Source organism: Lynx rufus, unplaced genomic scaffold (genome assembly GCF_022079265.1).
Source record: "Lynx rufus isolate CCGP_SWC_20201006 ecotype Redwood Valley unplaced genomic scaffold, mLynRuf1.p SCAF_11, whole genome shotgun sequence".
In the NCBI taxonomy this organism is placed as follows: domain Eukaryota; kingdom Metazoa; phylum Chordata; class Mammalia; order Carnivora; family Felidae; genus Lynx; species Lynx rufus.
Genome location: NW_025814825.1, coordinates 49,551,901 through 49,576,983, shown reverse-complemented (window position 1 = coordinate 49,576,983; position 25,083 = coordinate 49,551,901). Strand labels below are relative to the sequence as shown.

The 25,083-nt window shown below is 36.5% G+C and overlaps 3 protein-coding genes across 4 annotated transcripts in view; 1 reads left to right on the top strand and 2 right to left on the bottom strand.

Annotated features, from left to right (window-relative positions):
- The window catches only part of SHOC2 (SHOC2 leucine rich repeat scaffold protein), a 105,680-nt gene extending 105,086 nt beyond the window's left edge, over nt 1-594 (bottom strand). Inside the window, exon 1 of the mRNA XM_047073432.1 lies at nt 387-594. The gene's annotated coding sequence lies outside the window, so the exon portion shown is untranslated. The remainder of the gene's footprint in view (nt 1-386) is intronic.
- Nucleotides 133-10,660, top strand: BBIP1 (BBSome interacting protein 1). The gene is made up of 3 exons (XM_047073434.1): nt 133-284; nt 9,512-9,589; nt 10,279-10,660. The coding sequence occupies exons 2-3, from the start codon at nt 9,544-9,546 to the stop codon at nt 10,443-10,445; spliced, it is 213 nt and encodes a 70-aa protein (XP_046929390.1). The 5' UTR covers nt 133-284; nt 9,512-9,543; the 3' UTR covers nt 10,446-10,660.
- A 1,683-nt stretch (nt 10,661-12,343) lies between these two features.
- Nucleotides 12,344-25,083, bottom strand: part of PDCD4 (programmed cell death 4) — a 28,559-nt gene continuing 15,819 nt past the window's right edge. Inside the window, exons 6-12 of one of the 2 annotated variants that reach the window (XM_047073429.1) lie at nt 22,989-23,210; nt 20,961-21,058; nt 20,035-20,149; nt 16,631-16,738; nt 16,256-16,366; nt 15,485-15,624; nt 12,344-13,098 (exon numbers count right to left, since the gene is read on the bottom strand). In XM_047073429.1, coding sequence (XP_046929385.1) covers nt 13,038-13,098; nt 15,485-15,624; nt 16,256-16,366; nt 16,631-16,738; nt 20,035-20,149; nt 20,961-21,058; nt 22,989-23,210 — 855 coding nt within the window. In that variant the 3' untranslated portion in view covers nt 12,344-13,037. The remainder of the gene's footprint in view (nt 13,099-15,484; nt 15,625-16,255; nt 16,367-16,630; nt 16,739-20,034; nt 20,150-20,960; nt 21,059-22,988; nt 23,211-25,083) is intronic. The other variant, XM_047073430.1, reaches the window with a different exon arrangement.

Below are 25,083 nucleotides of genomic sequence, written 5' to 3'. Positions count from 1 at the left end.
CTCTAGGCCCTCTCTCCCGCCCACTGGGCGCCGCTGGCAAGCCGGGCCACAGAGTAAGCCTCCGGCTGGGTAGAGTGACAACTCGCAAACGGAAGTGACTGTTGACGCTAAGGCAGCCATAACTGCTAATGGCAAAGGGAGTTTCCTGGCCTCCCGTCTCCAGTGTGACGTAGTTTTCCCTTCGTCCAATCTCACCGTTGCCCTGGGCAACAATCGGGCGGTCTGGGAAGAGAGGCGTCTGTAAGTAGGCCCGAAAAAGGACCAAAGGTGACCAGTCATCCCAGGTTAGACAACTTAATTCATATTCGGAACCGCCTGCCCGGGTTGGGGGAGAGGAAGGAGCAGGTTTCCTGGCCCTTATTTTGCTGGGACCTCTAATCACTTACCTAGGTGGACAAAAGGTTAGGGTTCCGAAAATCCCTGTCCCGCCCGGAAGTTGCATTTGGCACTTCTGAATGGGGTCATGGCGGAAGGGTGGGAATAGCCCCCGGCACCCCAGGGAGTGCCCATTTCCACTGGAGCCGCCAAGTGAGGTGAGGATCCGATCTGCCCTGTCCCGTGAGGACGGTCCAAGTTAGACGGCCCAAGCTAGACGTCCCGCGGGAGACGGAGAGCCGGGGAGGTGAGGGAAGCTCACAGCCGCTTCCGCTGGAGGAAGGTTTTCTTTCCGGGCTGGCCTGACGGCGGCCCGCCCTACCTCCGCCCCTCTGAGGTTCCCTGTCGGGCGAGGCCGCTCCACCATCCTCTCTAACCCAGCTGCCGCCAGCTGGGCCCGGCGGGGGCTTAGGCTCGTGCTACGGGGCGGAGCCCCTCACTCCCGCCGCTGGAGCTCCTGACCGCGCCCCCTTAAATTCCTATTGAGTACTTCCATCCCGACCTTTGGAGGACGGAGAATTGTGGAGCTTGAGGAAAACGTTTTCCATTGCCGGCTAGAAAGGAAAAAAGGTGGTCCTCCACCACAGCGGCCACACCTCTTAAGTCTTATTTTCTCACCTCTTGTCTTCACATTTTGAATTTTCTTCCTTTTCTTTGTTTCTCCTCTTTTGTGGGTTTATAAGCATTAACTGCAGTTCTGGGTAGAGGTATACCGTCCTAATCCTCCATGTCTGCATTTTATTAAACAACTTACTGCTTGTGAATATTCTTAAAAATACCGTAATACTTTTACATGGTTCTTTCCAAAAGTTGTCACACCTTAACTCGTGTAGTTCCTTCTGTAGGCTTAAGTCAAGAACTGTCAGTCAGATTGGTAATGCTGGGTTGGATGCCTAAAGTTGCGGGGGGGGGGGGAGGCGGCGGGGGGAAAAGACCAGGAGAACTTTCTCAACAAGGGTGCAGACCCACCTTCATTATTTAATCTCTTTCTGCTACCTTACTACTCACGCTTTAACCAAAATGAACTACTCTGGTTTCTTCCAAGGTTAATCATTGAAGCACTAACCTTTTGTGACTGTATATTAATGTCCTAGTTACCCTTGGAGATGTTTCCAGATTCTCTCCAACAGGAAGCAACTTCCTCTGCGCTTACCTAGCACTTTCTGTACTTCTTTTAGGACAATCTCTATTTTATATAACAGCTGCTTACGTTCTTAGCTTTACTGCTGTGTTTATGTCTAAAATGGTTTTTATCAGATTCATCTGCCTATCATATTATCCTGCACATGATATTATTTTGGTAAGTACTTCCTAAAAGATTGAATATTTTTTGGTGTCCTGGGGACCTAAGACACTGCCAGCTTTAGTTTATCAAATTCAGTGTGGTTCCTGTTACTCAACCTTTTCCTAGTCTTCCCCTCTGAATTCCTTCCAACATGATTTCTTCCCTCGAAAAACAGAAATCATACATTAAAAAGTTGAAGGAAATACAATAAATATTCATATACCCTTTACCTAGATCCAACAGTTGTTAAATTCTGCTATATTTATTTCATTCCTTCTCACACTTTTTTCATTGTTGTTGAACTATTTGGAAATAGGTTACCGACCTATTGTTAAGCAGGCACCTCTAAAATTTCCAAAATGTATTTCCCTAAGGATTATAAAGTTCTGCAAAACACAGTATCATTATCACAACAAAGGAAATTGTTCTGTAATATTTAAAATCTAGTCTGTATGTACATTCTCCCATTTGACCTAAGAATATTTTGTATATCTCTACCCCTGCTCCTCCAACAAAATTCAGAATCCAGTCAAGGTTTATGTATTGTGCTTGGGTATTGTAACTTTTAGCCTTAATTGAGAACAACTCCCCTATCTTTTTTTCTCCTGTGATGTTGGCATTTTATTTATTTTAACGTTTATTCACCTTTGAGACAGAGACAGAGCGTGAATAGGGGAGGAGCAGAGAGAGAGGGAGACACAGAATGTGAAACAGGCTCAGGCTCTGTGCTGTCAGCACAGAGCCCAACGTGGGGCTCGAACTCACGGACCGTGAGATCATGCCCTGAGCCAAAGTCGGACGCTTAACCAACTGAGCCACCCAGGCGCCCCAACGTTGGCATTTTAAAGAGTCCAGAGTAGAGGTCTTCTTGAATGTCTCCTTTTTTCTTATTTCTTGTAAATCAGAAACTGATCTAGAGGCTTGATTAGATTCCATTTAACATTTTTTCCCCAGAATACTTCACAGTATTCATACTTCTCCAATCGTGATTAATGATTAAGTCTTCTCAAATGTGACTACATCTACCAGTGGCATGAGTGGCTAGTTAAATGCATCCCACTTCTCTGCACACACACCCTGCTATGCTGTCCTACAAAGAAGAAATTAGTATTCAATCCTCCTGTCTGTAGAGAGGAAGTGCTAGTGTCCTCGGCTGTCAACCTTTAGTAAAGTATTGCTGCTACTTTGCCTACACTTGTAGCTGATGCAACATAATCTGCAACAGTGTACTGATGTCAGCATAGTTTCATGAGTTTCAACTCCTGGCACCCTGAGGACTGTTGATGAAAGATGTGTGGGCCCTGCAATTGAAATACAGATGAATCTTGATGTTATCAAAGCAGATACCAAGGCAACTGCTGGCCATCTGGTATTTTGTGTGAGTGGGATGTGTCATTTTCTATTAACTTAATAGTAGTGTCTGCTAGTGAAGTATACCATCATCCAAGTTCATCCAAGAAGAACAGTTCCTGTTCTTAGGCCTAGGCACATTTCAGAAGCTAAACACCGCACATTTTATTCACATGAGTCTAAATTAATTAGCCAAATTGAACATGTTGCAACATTTTCCTACCAGCAGATGCCAGATAGCAAACACAGTAGAACTATTATAGTTTCCAAATACGTGACATATGATGTTATTTGGCATCTCCAGATGAACATTATCAATCCAAACTAAGCACTCTGCTAGTATGTGGGCAGCCCTCGAGTGAGAATGAGCATTACTACTTTGTGTCTGCTAAAAAGAAAACACTTCTTTTGGGGCTCCCTCTTTCACCTTCATGTTAGTTTACATTCAGAAATCTAATATGCATTTGAAAATTCATCTGTTAGTCGATCATAAGTCTTGAATAAAACAAATAAAATCTTTCATATTTTTCCTGCAATTCCTGCCACTCCATCCACAACCTGTACTAGGCAGATTGAATTTATTTAAAAAGATCTAAACTAATAAATATTCACCAAACAATATCCTCTATTGTCCTTTACAGAAACAAATTGCTTCTGGTAGCTCCCTCAGTTCTCTAAGATTGTATCTTGTTTCTTAATACCTATTAATGGTAAAATAGGACAATTTGGAATATAATGTGTTATAGTGGTTCTTGTGTATTCTATTGAAGTTGTGACATCGAGTGCCTATAGCAATGAGGATGGTAAGGGAAAGGGAACAATAGGCAGAAGTGGGGGACTAGACAAGTCTCCACATTCATCTGGGACATTACTTTCCAGCCCTAGCCAAATTTTGCCATGTGGGAAGTGTTGCCAGATTTGCCAAGAGGAGCTGAAATTTGGACTTTATGTGAAGATCTTGTGATTTTTAAACATAGTTTCAAATACTTTTTAAATATTTAGCAAGCCAGCAAAACATTTAACCAGATAGGACCAAGGGCCACCAGTTGGTGACCTATGTTTCTTATATGAAAACAGGATTGGCAGTTAGGCCAGAATCTGAAAATACTTTAGATATGTTTTTCTAAACATATTTCAGGTACATTTATTTTCTTAGGTTAGGCAACTTCCATTTGTCACTTCCATCAAAAATTCAAGATAGAGTCTTATGTACACCGGGCTTCTAATCCCTATAATTTTAAAGGTTTTTACTCTTTGCCACCAACTTAAAAACTTGCCCACATTTGCTCAACCTTGAATTATATTATGAAATAGATTTGCTTTATCATATTTTTTATTATGTTTTAATGTTTATTTTGACAAGAAAACGAGTGGGGGACGGGGGAGAGAGAGAGAGAGAGAGAGAGAGAGAGAGAGAGAGAGAATCTTAAGCAGGCTCCACACTCAGCATGGAGCCTGACGTGGGGCTCAGTCTCAAAACTGTGAGACTGTGGGGGCGCCTGGGTGGCGCAGTCGGTTAAGCGTCCGACTTCAGCCAGGTCACGATCTCGCGGTCCGCGAGTTCGAGCCCCGCGTCAGGCTCTGGGCTGATGGCTCAGAGCCTGGAGCCTGTTTCCGATTCTGTGTCTCCCTCTCTCTCTGCCCCTCCCCCGTTCATGCTCTGTCTCTCTCTGTCCCAAAAATAAATAAACGTTGAAAAAAAAAAATTAAAAAAAAAAAACAAAAAAAAAACAAAAAAACTGTGAGACTGTGACCCAAGCCAAAATCAAGGGTCGGACGCTTAACCAACTGAGCCACCCAGGCGCCCCCAAAAGGTTCTTATCCACTGTAGCTCCTTCATTTAGCTGTGACTGGCATTATAGACATTGGTATGTTTGTTGAAAGGAAAAATGTGTTTGGATAGGAACATATGATCCCAAATTCCTCTTTTGTTACATTTGTTTTTCATTCTGAAAGAGTAAATTCCCTTGTCCCGAAAAGAGCATCCTTTCTACTCGTCTTCACTGTCCAGTGTTTACTTTTAAAGCTCTGTCCTTATTAATAGATATACAGCCATTAACTTTATTTTTTATCTTCAGTAATTATTTTGTCCATGTATAACTTATTTTGATCAATTTTTCACTAATAATGGTAATAACTCAATCCAGAATATTTTAGTTTTTCATTTGTAAACATTTTTGTAGAGAAATATGGTAGGATAATCAATCATTAAAATATGGTTAAGCATGAAAATATATTACAGTAAAATTAAGTGGAATGGTAATAGAGGTCTAGGGAGAAAAAAGATGTAAACTTTCTGACTTAAAAGTAAGTTCTTCATTCTTTTTACTAATGGAGGATAATAGCTGTCAAGTTTTTATGATATTGAGATTACGTTGGATATATTTTTAAAAGACTGATATGGAGCACCTGGGTTGCTCAGTTGGTTAAGCGTCCAACTCTTGGTTTCAGCTCAGGTCATGATGTCTTGATTTGTGAGTTTGAGCCCTGCTTGGGATTCTCTCTCCCCCACTCTGCCCCTTCCCCACGTGCTCTCTCTCTCTCTCTCTCTCAAAATAAATAAACTTGAAAAAATAAAACGAAAAAATAAAAGACTGATATAACAGTTATTTTTAAATATGCTGGAAATTATGTCTTTAGAACTATTTGAACTTAATAAATTTGTCAATTTAGAAATGTGTAAAGGGGTATTTAGTTTTTCTACCTAGTTTTTAAAAATCTGAGGGCACCTGGATGGCTTAGTTAGCAAATCATCCAACTCTTGATTTCCACTCAGTCATGATCTCACGGTTGGTGAGTTCAAGCCCCTTGGTGGGCTCTGCCCTGATGGCGGAGTGCCTGCTGGGATTCTCTCTCTCTTCCTCTCTTCCCCTCCCGTCTGTGTGCTTTCTCTCTCTCTCTCTCTCTCTCTCTCTCTCTCAATCTCTCAATATATAAACTATAAATAAATAAACTATAAATGAATGAATGAGTAAATGGAATAAAAATCTCTGCGTGTTAATGCAAGCATAAAATTTGAGGACCACTTACATATATTCTCTGGGTTCAGGACATTTTAGTGCTCTTGTCCAGTCCCATACACAGTTTAGTTCAAGTATCAAATTAACTCACCCCAGAAATTTTTAACTTGTCCAAGTTGTAAAATTAACTTATATTATCAACATGTGTATGATTGATATAAAGTAGTAATCCTTCCTAGACTTAAGTGTCTTTCAACTCCGCCTACAGCTTTGTAAAATATTTCATGACAGATTTGGTTTCCCTCCAAGTTCTTCTGCATTAATTTTAGGCATCCAGCTCAATGGCTACGACAGGTTTGCTTACTTTGTTATGACTTTGAAATGTACTATCCATCAAAACCATTATCTCTGGGACAAATTACAAACTAAAGAAACTACGGGGGGGAAAGGAAGTAGATTATTTTCCAATTACCCAGACCAAGAGCTTCAAAAAATTATTGACATTCTATTCTCCAAGCATTAAAAGTTTGGGTTACATTAGTGTAAGAATTTTACTTCTGCAATTGAATGTGTTTTCTCTTAAAATATACCTTGACAAATGTATCATTTTAAAATCTGGCATAGTAGTCCATTGTATGGCTGTTACAGAATTTATTTAACCTTTGATGTATTGCTGAATATTTAGATTCACCTATTGCTGAACATTTTGCTCTTCAATGCAGTGCTTTAATGAACATTCTTATTCTTATGTCTTTATACACCGGTGCATTATTTCTTTAGGGCCCATCCTAGAATGCTTGGGTCAAAGAAACTGTGCATATTTAGCTTCAGTAGATAATACAAAATATTAATAGATACTACAAAATATCTAAAAAATCTGTACCAAGAAACCCACCCACCAACAGAGAATGCCCATTTCTCTCTACCTTCTCTAACTCTGAATACTGTCAGCTTTAGATTATTTTTGCAATTTCAAAAGATCTAACACACACACCAAAATGTCACATGATTTTCACTTGCTTCATGAATCCATGATCATTTTCCTACTTCAACTACAGTACCCACTTCAGCACTCCTACATCCCATTAAACTTTATTTTCTATAGCACTTACTACCTTATAGCATCCTATTATTTACTTACTCTAGAGTGTAAGCTCCAAAAGGTTTGAGGTTTTGTCTGTTTTGTTCACTAAAGAATAGTGCTTTGCACGTTATAGACATATATTTATTGAATTGAATTACATGGCACTTGTATGATACATGTGAATTTCTGTCATAGCTGATATGTTTCTTCTTTGACCCATTTGTGCCTAGTGGTACACACATCTTACCTCATCATAATAAGAAAGTACCTTTAGAAGCAACCACAACTCCTTAGGGCACATTACACCAGACAAAACACCCATGTTTGGCCATTATCAGGTGAAGGAAAGAAATGTTCCTTCCTACTGTGGACTCCCTGGGCAGTTGATTACCAAGACACTGTAACCTTGCCAGTGAGGGTCATCCAACCACCACCTTGCTTATTTTAGCCCTTCCCTTCCTGTTTCTCTCCTGCCAGTGCCTGGGGAGTGGGGGGTGGGGGGGGCGCCTAGAACAATAGCCAACCCTAGTAAAGCCAACACTCCACCCAGGCAAGTGACTGCCAGCACTGATATTCCCCACACCAGACCCAACCCACTCCCTACCAGGCTTTTGGCCCCACACCCTTTGCAGTAACAATGGCAGCTTAGTGAAACAGAACTAAGGTTTAGTAAAGCACCAAGTTTCATTGTTTTCCTCCAGCCAGATTTTGGATGTGAAAGAGGGACAGACTAGAGAGAGCAAAGGATTGTGATTGAGTTCTGAGTAGCTGAAGTTGCTACTCTATAAAACATTGAAGACTGTAAGTATTCATCCACTGTTTTGCTGATAAAAAAGAAAATTGGTGATACAAAAACTCTTGGCTACTGTTATTTCTTTTCACATTTATCAACATCTATAATGTTTATCCTCCCTTTTGGCAGCATATCATGTCAGATTTGCAACAAATAAGGGCTTACTCAACATGTTCATTGTGATATTTTAGTGGAGAGGCTGTTTATTATAGCTTATAGTTCATATTCAGGCTAATCAGGGATCTGCAATGCTATTAGCTTTCAACATAACCACGGGAAAAAAGGGAAATGATCACTAGATACCACAGCAGGCCTAACAAGAAAAGAATATGGCTGAAGAAGTTGTGCATTCTAAGGAAATTGCATATTACATTTATCTCATTCCATTTAATGAGGAGTTGCTACTTCATTCCTGGTCCATTCCCTATTTCATATTCACTCCCAAACAGAGCAGTGTAGGGGTTAAACTTTGATGACAAAGTTCTGGAAAATGTATAGAGGTTCCTTAGGAACTTTAGATGTTCCAGAATGGGAATTTGAATGAGAAAGGAGAGGCTTGGATGGAATAGGAAGCTTTCTTTACAAATGTCAAAGTTAGTAGTAGAGTGGGAATAACAGACCAGAAGCAGCTTCACTTGATTATAACTAATTTGCAGTGGGCGGTAAAGGCAGGCACCACGCCAGCATCACCACTTTATAAATAATAAATCTTTCTTCTGTGGTAATGTTGTGAAAGGCACATGGTAAGGTTGCATCAGTATGGTGAAATATCGCAAAATGGGTGAGTCTGTCTAGAGAAGCATCTGTGTTTGTAAAAGGATCATGCTACAAATTACAATCCGGAACACCTTGAATATACAGCATAGCAGTAATCTGGAATGTAACACTGGAAACAAATGCCATCAGCCAGAGATGGCATATATGCTGGTATGTTCTTAACAAAATACTCAAGATAAAGGTATTTGCTGGCACTTTAGCATGTAGTATCTCTGTATTAAAGGAAAGTAGTAAACTGAAAGCATACCTCACTTCTGTTCTTCAAGAGCCAGTTTCACCCGTTTGTGTTGCCTCCTTACAAACAGGACCGGTATAGCCAATAACTGTTCCTTAGGATGCTTTTTGTCATGATAGCAAAGGGATTAAAGTAGAAGCCAGCTGTTAGCTGTTGAGAAGTGGGAACATTAGGAAATATTTACCTACTTACTACCTCCTCTTTTTCCTAACTACCTGCCTTACCCCACTTCCCAAATGGTAACATTTTTTTACCCCATCCACCTTCAGGGAGATGCTATCAGTGAACCAAATGGCTGCACAAAAATGCTTTTGGTTTTCCTCAGCTGGCCTCTATTAGGTAATTATGCCAAATAAATGAAGCCCTACCAATTTTTCACTACAAGGGAAAAAAACATAGAACATGTAGCCTTCCAAATTAACACCTCCACTGATTAAAGAACATTGACACACTCCAGATCCTTACATTAACACTCTCAATCTTGTTTCAATGAAAAGACTCCTAGGAAATTAATAGGAAAATTATGCAAGGGCAGCGTAGTTCATTTTCTGTAGGAATTGTGATTTTACTTCTTAAAGTATAATGGAAATATCTCAAGCAATATGCTTTGGAAATTCATTCTTGAATGTTAACAATTGATTTCTCATTGAAGGAAAAAACTTAGCTGTATCCAACAATTCAGATATGGCGGAAGTGAAGTCAATGTTCCGGGAAGTTCTTCCAAAACAAGGTATCTAAATTACAAATACTTAGGTCACAGAATATTACAGGTACCTAAAAAGTAGTAGGCACATAGGCTAAGTAGCTAAACATCTGTAACTATTTTGTGTCTTGTATGCCACATTTACCATCCACTCTTTTACAAGTATAAAGAACTCATCCACTGCTTCCCCCCCCCCCAGTAAAAGGATAACAAATGAAGCATTGTTCAACCTAGGAATCCTGTTATACTCAAATTTGCAAATTACAATATGAAATTTTCAATGAAAAAACTAGTACTGTAATTCACCATAATGTTAAATATGGTCTGGAAATGGGGAAAAAGAAACCTAAGTCAAGCAATCATTAAGAAAAGCTGACAGTTTAACATTCAGTAGTTAATATAGTAAAAGAATGGTATTAACATGAATATTAAGTATTTCTATGCACTATGTATTTCTCCTGAATCTTTTTGCACATTAAACATTTGACACAAAATGAGTCGTGTGTCTCATAGGTAGCTTGGAATTTTAGGTACCAAGTTCAAAAAGGCGTCCTTGTGAACTCCCTAGTATTAAATGTTGATATATTTGAAGTGACTGTGAAAACAAAAGATTTTCATTGATAGTGGATTAAGTCTTTAGACTTTCATTCTAGCTGCAAATCCAAACTACCAATCAACTGGGTCATCTCACTCAAATTGTTTCTTTTTAAACTTAGGGCAGCTGTCTGTGGAAGATATAACCACAATGGTGCTGTGTAAACCCAAACTTTTACCCTTAAAATCTCTGACTTTGGAAAAATTGGAGAAAATGCAGCAAGCAGCCCAGGATACAATTCGCCAACAAGAAATGGCAGAAAAGGAACAACAGCAAATAACTCACTGAATGATAACTTAGCACTTCTACAGAATACCCTACCTTAGTATTAACAATAGCTAGAAAATAATTTGCACCTGTATGCTGAGAACAGTGTGTGTTAATAAAACTGATAGTGCTTATAAATAATATAAAAATACCCAAGAGTAATGAAACTTGTATTGTGAATTTAGACACTGTGGTTTGTATTGAACATAAGCAATTAAAAAAACTTTGAACCCAAATTTTATGGGTTTTTTTTTTTTTTTACCCAAGTTTTTAGAATTGTAAATTATTGTTCACCATTCCTATCAGTCTTACGGGTAAAATTCTTAGGCACAAGTGACTAAATGCAACTCTTATGTTCACAAAATCTTTACATGTTTATTAAAAACTGAATTTGGGGGCGCCTGGGTGGCGCAGTCGGTTAAGCGTCCGACTTCAGCCAGGTCACGATCTCGCGGTCCGTGAGTTTGAGCCCCGCGTCAGGCTCTGGGCTGATGGCTCGGAGCCTGGAGCCTGTTTCCGATTCTGTGTCTCCCTCTCTCTCTGCCCCTCCCCCGTTCATGCTCTGTCTCTCTCTGTCCCAAAAATAAATAAACGTTGAAAAAAAAAATTTAAAAAAAAAAACAAAAAAAACTGAATTTGACGATACATTCTAATCTTGTACAAAGCGTTTTGGGGCTTTTACATTACCTAACTTTAAAACTTTTACAAATTTTGTTTTTCATGTTTAAGGCTATTTTGCCTAACCAACTGATTCTACCAGTAATGACAAAACTAAATAAATTTGAAACCCTCACTTATCCAGTAGTCCCCTGAGCTTTTTGTTTTCATAAAACGTTTTGAAGTTTATTTAAGAGAGAATGTGCGAAAGGGGAGGAGCAGAGAGGGAGAGAGAGAATCCCAAGCAGGCTCTGCACTGCACTGCACTGCCAGCATGCAGCCTGACACAGGGCTCAAACTCATGAACCACATGAAGAGTGTTACCTGAGCAGAAATCGAGTCAGACACTTAACTAACAGTGAGCCACCTAGGTGCCCCAGTCCCGAGTTTTTAATTATACTGACTTTAAGGACTAAGAATTACCTGGCTACCTTTATCATCCAGGTATCAAACACACAGTTAAAACTACAAACTTGAAAGAGCCCATGGGATAAATATCAACATTAAATTTGGAGTTTTAATTCTAAAAGGTTTAAGTCTAAACCTACAATGGGCATATTCCTAATACCTTTATAAATTCTGAATATAATTCTTGGCTGGTTGCTACAATCAATAATAGACCATTTAAATTACCATGGACCTTGAGGCCTTGCTGAGTAATCAGGCTCTACAAAAGAGGTTAGAAATGTAATCGTTCTTTAGATAACTGCTATTTATTGGTAGCTACTATTTTCTCAAACACTGGATAAATGTAAAACTTTTTGAGTCACTGAAGAATTTTTTATAACACAAACATTAGCTGGTAACAGAATTTAAGAATGATGAAATTTTAGAAATTTCATTGAGCTTTATAAAGATCAGAAAATAAGTATGCGTGCATTTCCCACATATAATATTAAAAGAATTTATTTATGATTGTACTTTTGATTAAAAAAAATTTTTAATGTTTATTTTTTGAGAGAGAGCATGAGCAGGGGAGGAGCAGAGAGAGAGGGAGACACAGAATCTGAAGCAGGCTCCAGGCTCTGAACTATCAGCACAGAGCCTGATGTGGGGCTCAAACCCACAAACCATAAGATCATGACCTGAGCCAAAGTTGGATGCTTAACAGACTGAGCCACCCAGGTGCCCCAAGTACTTTTCATTTAAAAGTTTGCAAAGAACAAAGTTTAAATTCACTAGGTTCAAATATGCTCCCTTAGAGGATTTAAAATTTGCTGTGTAAAAGTTTTTAAAAAGACCTAAAATAAATGTACTCCCAATGAAGAATCAACACTGCTTCACATGTTTTATTTTGTCATACATTCTTTTAGAACCAGGTTCATTTTTCCAGTTTTGTAGAAAAATAGATGTTCCAGCCACCATTTATTTAACTGTCTAGTCTTTGAGACCAATCAATATGTTCCCTGGAAAAATGAATTAAGTCTTATGACTAACTCATTTTCTTAAAATTCTTTAAGACAAAGAAATAACTTTTTTTTTTTTTTTTTTACTCCCAAAGCACAGTATTCCAACAGCAGCAGCCAACATGGGGTTTTAGCAGCTTAACTTCACCCCCTAAATAAAGCTTTGTATAAACCAGTGATTTTACTACAAAAACACTGTCCTTGAAAGAAAGGAGTGGCAGTCAGACATCAATGCAAAACTTGGAATGATTAGGTCATAAACATGGCACTTACAAAAGGTAGCTTATGAGAATATTCCACTTAAGAAGTGGTTACTCTTCTGTCCCTCCTTTACACCCTCAAAAAAACAAAAATACGAAAGAATGAAAAAAGAAAACACTTCCTTTAAAAATTCCCCTTAAATTGTAAGTTTATAAAATTTCAGAAATGCCTTGTACCCAAAACAAGTGCTTCAAAAACAAAACAAAACAAAAAACCTGTGCTAACAACTCTTACAATTCAGATATATTTATATATTTTAGAACATCTAAGACTGCAAGAGTTCTTATATTCAGTAGCTCTCTGGTTTAAGGCGACCTCCATCTCCTTCACTTACAAAACGTTTTCTGCCCCTGTAATGAAAAGAACACAAACATGAAAATGGAGATCAATTCTATCTATAAACAAACAAACAAAAATCTTGGGTTCTTTTGGTTAGTCATTAGGTTTTGAAGGGTTCTGTTTAAAAAAAAAGTGAGCATGCCTCTAATCCTTTTGAAAAAAGACTCTTTTCTTGCTATGTATCCTAGGAGGTAGCAAATCAAATGAACTGTTAATGTTAATCCAAGCAGTTTTTAGTTAAATAAGAGCTTAATTATTGAATAAGTTCATTGTCAAATGGAGTCATGTAAAAGAAAAGTTAAAATATAAGGCAAACATGCTTTTTGGAACTTCAATATTTACTTCTCTGAGTATTATTTGAAAGCTAAACAGTGAGACAAAGAGACACCAACATGATTTGGAATTATGCAAATTAAAGCTACAGAACCTATGAAAATATCCACGTTAAAAATTTTGTTTTAACTTTTTCTCAAATCTAGAAAAGCCGTAACCTGAACATGGAAAAATCAGAATCCAATTAATTCCTGTCTATGCCCCATTTTGGGATTCCTGCTATATCTTTTTTTTTTTTTTAATGTTTATTTATTTATTTCGAGAGAGAACGAGAATCCCAAGCATGGGATTCATGCTATCAGCACACAGCCCAACATGGGGCTCAATCTCACAAACAGTGTGATCATGACCTGAGCAAAACTCAAGAGCTAGACGCTTCACTGACTGAGCCACCCAGGTGCCCCGGGATTCCTGCTATTTCAAAATCAAGAGGTCTTGCTTTATAATGTAAGCACACTTATGCTGTATGTAGCCAAACACAGTAGCTATGTACAGCCCAGGAGAAATATTTGACCAGCAGCCTAAAGCAGTAAGTGGAAAACAGAGTTGTCCAGGATTAGTCCTCATTTTCTGACCCTAGACCAACATGCACAAGCATTCAACACCACACACAAGTGTGCACTTCACCCAAATAGGCTAATGGATAGAGGATTAAAAAGTCAAGGTTCTATAGCATACAGTGAAAATTTAGGTATCTCCCTCAACTGATCCTTGAGGGTAAAGCCACAATAAAAATGACCATGTAGACTTCTGAACAGAGGATGAAAAACTTAAAAAGCCAGTGCCAAGGTGTTGACCCCTTTTCACACGAAGTCTAAGTGGAAATCAGCTACTTTTTCTGGCACATACAGGCTTCAGACTGTAAATATAAGGAGACTGAGATGCAGAACAAAGCAGTAAGTAGCAAGAACCCTTGCCAACATTGGCAGTATTTACTGATGTATACAACTTGGCACATAAATGATGCCATCACCAAGCACAGAGAGAGATTTTGGAGATGGATATTTGCAAACATTTTTATCAAAGCCATTAAACAGTATCTTCCTCCTCTTCTAAACTTTCTAAAGCCTCTTCTAAAGCTTCTAAACTTTCTAGAGCAACAGACACTACCAAGAACTATTTTTCTGAGATTTAATTCTCACAATGCACTTAAAATAGACAAAGCTTTGCAATTTTTTCAGTTTAAAAATTACAAAAAGTTAAAATTTACATAAAACAGACACACACAGGCCACCCAGGTAGCCTCAGGTCAGGATCTCATGGTTTGTGAGGTCATGCCCCGTGTCGGGCTATGTGCTGACTACATAGAACCTGCCTGGGATTCTCCATCTCCCTCTCTCTCTATTCCTCCCCTGCTCTCTGTCTCAAAAATAAACAACATTAAAAAAAAACAAAACAGATATATACAAGTTTAGCTATTACTAACATTTATACTTATTTATTATAAACTTACATTATAAGCTTTATTTTAACCACAAAAAAATTCATCAACTCCTAAAGAGTTAGATCCTAGTAGCACAAATACAGTATCTCCAAAGAATCACACACATATACTTTCTAATGAGATAAGACCCAATTAGCCTCAATTCTCCATTCTATGAAGGAATAAAAGGAAGCTACATGGAGTAAGGAATAGCCTATATCTTGGAAGCCAGAAAAGGTCTGGATTCATCCTTAGCCTCTACTGTGTGTGAACTTAGAAAATTTCTATTACATCTCCTTGAACCTTAATTTTCTCATCTCATTGGTGATAATACCTACTCTGAAATATTTCAACTACTTAGAACAGAGCCTGGTACACAGAACTACTACACAAAATTAGTTTCCTTCCAGTGAAAAGGGGCTTCATGAAGTAGCCCTGTATAAATTTTACAAGGGGGCAAAATAAGCTTTGCCCTAGTTTTTCTATTAACTCAAAACTCATGATTTTCACTCTTGAGTGGCTTCAGGGGAGATATTACTTTTCTGACAGAATTCCAGAATTTTTCTGGAATGACAGAAAATCAGCTTAGCCTTTCCAAGCACCTCAGCCAATATTTTATGTGGAAAAAAGTAATAAAATACCTTGAAGGACAAAGATCTCTGAGTTGTTTGGAAATTATTCCAGCCTGAAAACATTCTTCTACAAATCGTTCAAGCACAGAGTATGAATGTGGGACATCCAAATTAATGTCTGGAATTTCATTGTAAATTCTCTCATAACCCTAAAACAATGAAATTATATACAGAATTGTTAGCCCATATAAAGTACATAATGCCATATGACCCATCACTGTCATCAAACGATATTTAAAGACCAAACATTCGTAAAATTGGACTGAAGTCAGATCTGATCTTTGAAAAGTATAGACAATATTTGTCATAGAATGTTTTCTTTAAAATTTTTCTCTTAAAAGAGTTCAGGCGGACATCAGACACTGGACACATTTCTTCATCTGTATACATTTAGTACACTTTTTAAAATATAAGGCAAGTAAGCACCTCACCAATATCTTAAATAGGAATAAATTAAATACTTTAAAGAATATTTGTTAAAAGATCATGTTCATATTTGTCTCTAGATACAAAATAAAAACTATCATATCTTAAAAATAGAACTCTTGAGGAAGAACAATCACATCTTTAAAAAAGACAGGGAAAAAAACTCAGTGAAGTGTTACTTTCCAAGAAATCAAACATAATCACAACCATTAAAAAAAAAAAAAAAAAAACTATAGGCACAATACTATTTAACATACCTAAAAGAATATTTCATTGACAATTCATAATATGTATTCAATTATTATACATTTAAGGTAGAAGCCTAAAAATTGTTCAAAATAATGTTATACTTACTCTTTTCATTTGGTCTAGAGTAATGGTAGAAGATTTCCAAAGAGATTTTAATAAATTCAAAATCATCTTAAATGCACTTTCTCCAGTTGACTCTAAAACCATTACAATAGCCTAAAAATTGAATGAATGAATAAATGAATGAATTTTTTGTCATTTAAATTTATATAAGAAACTGCTCCTAAAATGTATCAGATCCCTTTTGTCTTATATGTAATTATAATCATTATAAAAATTTAAAAACAACTTTCTCCCTTAACATTAAAATTTTTTAAAAGAATAAAAATAGATGTACACTATTAAAGAACCATTAAGTCACTGTGGTGCAAAAAGGAATACTTAATAATAACTCTCTTTGGAATGTCAAAGTAATCTTACTTCATATACAAGCTCATGGTGAAAATGAGGTACTTCCAGTTCCTTAAGGCAATGTTCAGCTTCAGATATATCTCCAGAGAGTAAATACTCTTTCAGCAGCATATCAATCTATTAAATTTAAAAATTTAGATGTATTAGAATTCCTAATTTTTTTTTTTTTTAAACTGTGCTTTCTGCCTATAGGATTTACTTACTCTCAAATAGCAGGTCACCAACAGCTGTGTAAGAACATACAGACTTGACACAACACTATCATAACAAAATTTTTTTCATAATTAAAAAGTAAATCCCCAATTTTTACAGGGCTGATAATTACAAAGAAAATGCAGCGCTTCAGCGTGCCTTAATAATCACTGAGATCTATGACTAGACTTAACCTCAGTTGTGACCATAATACTTCAATGCTCACTGTAAAACAAGGGATTTTAAAGACCACTAGAGGGCACTGGCTGAAAGTCTCAAAATATATTTTTACAGTGTCACAAACTTTTACTTCCATCAGGATGACCTTAATAGTCACTGGAAGCCAAAAAATGATGATAATAGAGCTTTACTAGACAGGGCAAAAATATCCATACAGCTTCTCTTTTCTCTTCAAATAGGATTTGAAACCTATTATCTAAGATGTTCATCTGGAATTCAGTTTCTAGTTGTAACTAAAGAGGCAAGTCTTGACTTTCTTGTTCAAATACAGTAACATCTATGGCTCCAGAGAAAAGGAGGAAAAGTTTTCCAGCACAAGAACTTCAAACAAGAATGTTCTTCCCTATACATGGCCTGTTAAAATCACCTTTGCACCTAGTGGACATTCAATGAATGTTGGCTCACTTAATTAAATAATCTCATTTAAGTTATCTTTGACTTCCAACTTCTGCAATGTATTTAATAAAGGGTAAAGTAAAATTTGATCAATAGAATACATACCGATGATACTGATACATACTGAATAATATCTATTATCATGCTTTAGAAAAGTAAATATTTAGGGGCGCCTGGGTGGCTCAGTCAGTTAAACGATTGACTCCTGCTCAGGTCATGATCTCACAGTTCGTGGGTTCAAACCCTGCATCGGGCTCTGTGCTGACAGCTCAGAACCTGGAGACTGCTTCAGATTCTCTGTCTCCCTCTCTCTCTACCCCTACCCTCCTCGTGCTCTGTCTCTCAGAAATAAAATAAACATTAAAAAAAAAAAGTAGATATTTAAAGCATGGCATTTGAATAAAGTGTTTTTACTTTATAATTATTATTAATTTACATCACTTACAGTTTTTTAACTTTGTTATAGAACTTGAAGTATTTCAATGTTTCCCATCAGGCTCCATGCATTTTTTGAGAATGATAAATTATAAATACATACATATACATTTCTAAAAGTCCTCTTTGTCCAACTCATCCTTCCATGTAAAAATAAATGAATACCCAAATAATGTCAACCTCAAACTCATATTGGTAGTTCTATTTCCATTTCTATCTTGACTATTTTTTCGTTGAGATAATTCACATAAAACAGTTTGGCACTTTCTCAAAAAAATAATTTTGGGGGAATATTACCATCATTTTTTTTCAGTTTATTATTTTTTTAGTAATCTCTACACCTAACTTGGGGCTCAAACTCACGACCCTGAGATCAAGAGTTGCAGCTCCTCCAACTGAGCCAGGCAAGCACCCTAAGTGTTATCATCTTAATATTAAGTCTTCCAATCCATAAACATAGGATATCTGGATATCTATTTTAAGTTTTAATTTATTTCAACAATGTTTTGCAGTTTTGGTGTATAAGAGTTGCACTTCTTTTGTTAAATTTAGTCCTAAGTATTTTGATATTTTTTATTCTATTGTAAATGCAATTGTTTTCCTAATTTCATATCATTCGTTGCTAGTGTACAGAAGTAGAATTGAATACTGTATATTAATCTTATATCCTATAATCTTGCTGGATTCATTTATTAGTTGACAGTTTGGGTTTTTTTTGTTTTTTTGTGGATTCATTAAGATTTTCTGTATACAGATCATGTCATCTGGGAATAGAGATAGTTTTACTTCTTCCTTTCCCATCTAGATGCATTTTATATCATTTTCTTACCAAAATGCCGTTATCTTGACTGTTTTTATACCTCAATCTTCCTAACCACATGAAATTTTTTTTGAAAGCAGATATTATAATCATGACATTATCTATCCTAAGATATATAAAAGCAAACTGGCCAAAAATCTATAGTTTAAGCTCCTTAACACTCAAACTAGGTACACATATCATTAAAAGATTAAGTATCAAAACTATAGTCACATGAAAAGATTATACTCAAAAGTCAGAAGTACATGAACTGTAAGACTTCTAATTTTCTTAATAATCTGCAAGTAATGGGGCACCTGGGTGGCTCAATCGGTTGAGCGTCCGACTTCAGCCTGGGTCACGACCTCGCGGTCTGTGAGTTCGAGCCCTGCGTCAGGCTCTGGACTGATGGCTCAGAGCCTGGAGCCTGCTTCTGATTCTGTGTCTCCCTCTCTCTCTGCCCCTCCCCCGTTCATGCTCTGTCTCTCTCTGTCTCAAGAATAAATAAACGTTAAAAAAAAAAAATTAAAAAAAAATAATCTGCAAGTAATATTAAGTACTTTTTCTGGTTTCTTGTTATAGAACATTACTGCCAGAAAAAAAAAAATCCATAGAGAATAAATCTGGCGCTTTAATGAAATAAATCAATTACTTTAAAGCATGCACACAAGTAGTGAACTTCCTTACAAAAATCGACCACTCTGATCTACTCTAGTGTTCATAATTCCTAACTTATGATCTAAGAGTATCCAGTTTCAAATTGCTCATATAAAAATGTAGTTACTAGGGTGCCTGGGTGGCTCAGTAGGATGAGCATCTGACTCTTGATTTCGGCTCAGACTGTGATCCTAGCGTCATGGATCGAGCCCTGCATTGGGCTCTATGATGAGCAGAGAGCCTGCTTAAGATTCTTTCTCTCCCCCTGCCCCACTGCCCTCCTCCCTGTCTCATACTCTTTCTCTACAAAAATTTTTTTAAATGTATTTATTGAATAACTACAAAATAGAAAGTCTTATGTTGACAGTATTTAAAAAATTTTAACTACTACAAGAAAATACTTCAGGCATTCCTCTCAGGTTCAAATACAGCATTCTTATGAGAGCTCTTTTAATTTAACACAGTCTTTTTTTTTAGTCAGGGAAGCCATAAACATTTAATAATAATTATATAATTATTGTATAATTTATAGCACCAGGGAATAAAGCCAAATACACAAAGATCATCCAATTTTCCATTTATAGCTTTAAGACAGAACTTAATTTTTATCCACAAAAATACCAGCTAGAGGGCATAGTTTACTTCCCCTGAGGAATACATGTATATTAAGTTAAAGACAATACCCAGTAGTTACCTCTTTAACAAGGTGGTTAACAGACTGCTGCCCACCTCCAGAGCCCCACACACTGTCTTTGCGCTTTCCACCTTTAGACATACTCAGAAGCACAGTAGCCTTGTCCAGAGCAGCTCTACCAGAAATAATAACAACAATAATAATAATTTTGACAACTTAGAAATGCTTCAGGTTGACCTAAAAGCTTTCACGTAACCTAAAATCAATCTAAAATTCAAAATCTAACCTTATTACAAAATAATTGATCTACACTGAGTGGAAACATGTCACATACAACTTAACTTTTACATAGTTCTGCACCTTCCCACCAGGGCAACCATTCCATTCTGACCTGAAGTAGTCTTTAGAAATTTAAGTTAACATCTACACCTGAGCAAATCTAAGACATGGCACTGACTAAATTTAAGTTTCCAGGAAGTTACAAAAAACCATACGGCATGATTCCCAAATATCACATTTAGCTTAAAATTAATTATAACAAAGAACAAGAGTGAAAACATTATTTCCTAATATTTCTGTAGCAGATAAATATAAAATAAAATTGAAAATGGGGCTCCTTTGTTAATACTGTCCATCTTCTTAGAATATTAAATAATTACAGAATGTGAAAACCTGAACAGAGCTTAAAGAAACATTCACAGTCAAACCCTTCATTTTTATAAGTAAGGAAACTGAGGCCCAGAGAAAAGCGGCTTGACATAAAGGTAGCTAATGGCTTAGTTAAAATCCCAAACTTCTACATTACAGTACTGTCCTCTTCCTATTACATCATGTCAACAATCTCTCAATTTTTTTAACAGTGGAGAATATACACAAATGACAAACAGATGTCCACAATGTCTGATTAATTCAAATATCATTTCAATAAAATGCTGTAGAATTTTCCCCAATTTTGAAATTCTAAGTAGGAAAATTAATTTACTTACCTAGCCTGTACACAGTCTACAGTTCCTTTGTAACTATCAATATAGGTATTACATAAAATTCCATCTCCAACAGCTCTAGCAATAAACTGGCCAACCAACTACAAAAAAAAAAAAAAAAGCTATATAAAAAAATCTAAAATGAAACTCTATAGGACACAATTTCTAATACATAAATGATAAAGACTGGCTGGACTACACAATCAATAACTAAGACATGTTGGAACACTCAAACATCTATCTAGCACCTGCTAGTTATGTTTGACATACATTCCCACATCTTAACCTCCAAGGTAACTACCCATAGGTAACTACACATATCAGTTTTGCTCACTACTGAATCCCCCAACACCTTGCACACTGCCTGAAACACAGTACATAATCAAAAACGCTTGTTAAGCCAGTGACCTAAATTTAAGAGAAAACTCTCTTCTGGAAATAAAGAAAAAAATGGGACTAAGTTTTCTTAAAAACTGTCTGATTAAAGGAATTTATTGTATGGAGAAAACACTGTGTAGAAATTTCTATCTGAAAGTATATTCATAGTGTTATTTTGTTTTGTTTTGTTTTTAAAGTAGGCTCCATACCCAGTGTGGGGCTCAAACCCACGACCCCCAGACCAAGTGTCACATGCTCCACCGACTAAGCTTGCCAGACGACCCTATGCATAACATTATTTCTTTTTTTTTTTTTTTTTACATTATTTCTTATAAAAACTGGAAACAACTTCAGTGTCCAACAATAAAGGTGTGGTTACATGATACATACAATGGGGGTCATTATGGGGTCATTAGGAAATACATTTACTACTTTGTATAGTGTAAGAAAAATCAAGTTTACAAAACAGCACATACAGTATAATTCCACTTCTTATTAAAACAAAAATGCAAGGATATACAAAAACCATACACTGATAAACATCCACAGAAAGTAAAAGAGATTTAACACCAAAATGTTTAACAGTTAACACTGGTTATTTCTGCTGGCTTTTCTTCATTTTGACTTTATTTTTCAGAAATTCTATAATATGAACTTATGTAATCATTTTTTTAACATATGAGTAGTACTGGTATAAAAAGAAAAAAAAAGTCCACGTTTGAATCATAGCTCAATACCTTATCAGACTACTGTCTGGCATAGAAAAGAAACAGCATTCAGGAATTAACTTATACATATATTCCTAAATTAATGTTTAAGTGCTCCTGCCTTTTTAAAAAATTTTAATGTCTATTTATTTATTTTGGGGGGGGGAGGAGCGGGGAGGACAGAGAAGAAGGAGATAGAGAATCCCAAGCCACCTCCAAGCTGTCAGTGCAGAGCCTGATGCAGGCTCAATCCCACAAACCATGAGATCATGACTTCAGCCAATATCAAGATTCAGATGCGTAACGGACTGAGCCACCCAGGTGCCCCAAGTGCTCCTACCTTGACTTAAAACTCTGGTCAAGTAAACAGAAACAATTTCACACATTTTTAATTTCAAATCAGAAAGTCACATTATACTATCAGCATGTATTGAATCTAATAAATACATAAGGCTTTGAGATCAGAATCTAAACAGAAACATAAATCATAAATTTTCTAATAATTTTCCCACAAGCTACAAAGGGGAACAGACTTATTTATGATTATTTTTATAATAAACATCAGTCAAGCCAATTCAAACTTCAATTATAACAATCTACATATTTTTTAAATCCTAGATCATACAACAGCTTAACCACATATAATAGAGAATATACAAGCAGCAAAAAAACAAAACAAAAAACAAAAGACCTACAAACTATACAGAGCATGGGTGGAAAAGCAGGATATAAAATTACAATATGATGAAAACTATATTTGAAAAAGAAAAACAGCTAGACAAAAATATGCTAAAATGTCAGAGGGCTATTTTTGTATGGTAAAAAATATGGGTCATTTTGTCCCATTTTATCTACTAAAGTTTCTTAGAAGCATGTATTATTTCTATAATTGGAAGTGTAGTGGGGAAGGGGGAGGGAGAGAACGAATAAAAAGAATCATACAAACCTGTGGTGCTCTAGGAGTATCCAATGCCAATTCAGGTAGATCTTTCAATAATTTGTCAAATGATTTTTCTACATCATTTGTGCTCATTACTGTCCCACACAGGTCAGAAAGAAGCTTAGATGTCATTTCTCTATGACTAGCCTTTCCCTCCAATGCCAAGGACACTGCCAACACTGGTACTCCACTTTTCATTTCACCAAGATTTAAATCTCTTAGCATTTCCTATTAAAAAAAAAAAAAAAAGGTTAAAAAGTATGTCACTACCTTTAGTTCAATATGATTTTAATTTTGAAAAATCAAGATTTTATCCATATATCCTTACCTCTTCCCCTTTGGAAATAATCAGAAAAGCAGTTAATTTTGTAGGAAAGGATAAATTCATCTTTCTGTGCATATTAATTAGATATTGATCCACTTTGTCAAGCTTTATCTAAACATCACTAAACTCAAGAATGTGAATCATACCTAAAAAACTATATATTGCTAAGTATAGTATGAAACTATATATTGCTAAGTTTGTGTTAGGAATTAACTAACCCTGTCCTTATAATTTTTTTATTTTCTTTTTATTTAAGTAATCTCTACACCCAATGTGGAACTCAAACTCGCGAACCCAAGATCAAGAGTCGCATACCCTTCCAACTGAGCAAGCCAGGCACCCCTAATTTCTAGGAATATTCTTTTATGAATATTTGTGGAGAGATTCATTTTACATTATCATAAGCTGTTTATACTCTACTTTTCAAAGTTTTCTCTTTGCACTAAAGTTTATACTGTTCACATTAAGTTTAAAGGAGATCTTTTTTTTTTTTTTTTAATGTTTATTTTTGAGAGAAAGCATTTGGCGCATGAAAGCAGGGGAGGGCAGAGAGAGGGGGACAGAGGATCTGAAGCGGGCTCTGGGCTGACAGCAGCGAGCCCGATATGGAGCTCCAACTCATAAACCACGAGATCATGACCTGAGCCAAACTCAGACACTCAACCACTGAGCCATCCAGGTGCCCCCCCTCTTTTTTTTTTAAAGTTTGTTTATTTAAGTAATCTCTAGACCCAACGTGGAGCTCAGACTCATGACCTGGTGATTAAGAGTCACATGCTCTTCCGACTGAGCCAGTCAGGTATCCATAAAAGTTCTTAAACCATCGTTTTTAAGTGGAATTATTGCTTCAAATGCTGGGATTCAGTTAAAATTTCCTATTAAAAATAATAATAGCAGCTGCTAATACTACTGTATATAATGTGTCAAGCATTGTAACAGGCATTTTAGTTTCTATTATCTTATTTAAGACTCAAAACAACCTTTTCAGGGAGATATCATCATATCCATCATACCCAAAGCAATGAAAAATTAAGTTATCTGCTGAGGATATATAGCTGGAGTGGCCAAGATGAAAGTGGGATATAGGCAGTATGACCCTAGAGGCTAAATTCTAACTCAGTTATTTAAAGTGCCTTCCTTTTACAGTTTTCTCAGAGTGTTTAAGTCATGTTATACTACTAAAAGGGTGCCAGAACTATTTTCACAGCCACCTAACTGGTGTCCTTGTTAGCAGTCTCTTCCACTCAATTTCAACTTCCTGGACTATGGTTGAACAACTCACTCACTGCCTTTAAACATGATACTTCTTTCTGGAAAAGTCTCTTCAACCATCTTACCCTGGCAAACTTCTAATTATCCTTACATAGTTCAGAATCATCTCTAACACTCTTCATTTTATGCTTCCATAATATTCTGTTCATAATACTACTCAGTTAATAAATACATAGTAGACCACTAGTCCCCAGGCTAGGTACATAGGATTCCAATAGTCCCTGTCCTTACAGGATTTAAACTCTTTCTCTGCAATACAAGGCTTCACATGATATTTTAATATCTATTTATATATCTCTTTCCTCACCTGACTGCGCTTCAAAAGAGCAGGAATCACCTATTACAAATTCCTCCACATGGTATGCGCTGAACAAATATTGATTTTATATTCAAATTCTACAAATATAAGGATATCAGACCTCATGGTATTAGACAAACCAAGAAAGCTCAGTCTGAAGTAAAAGAGTATAAATTAAAAAGCCTTTTAAGGAGTTACAATTTTAA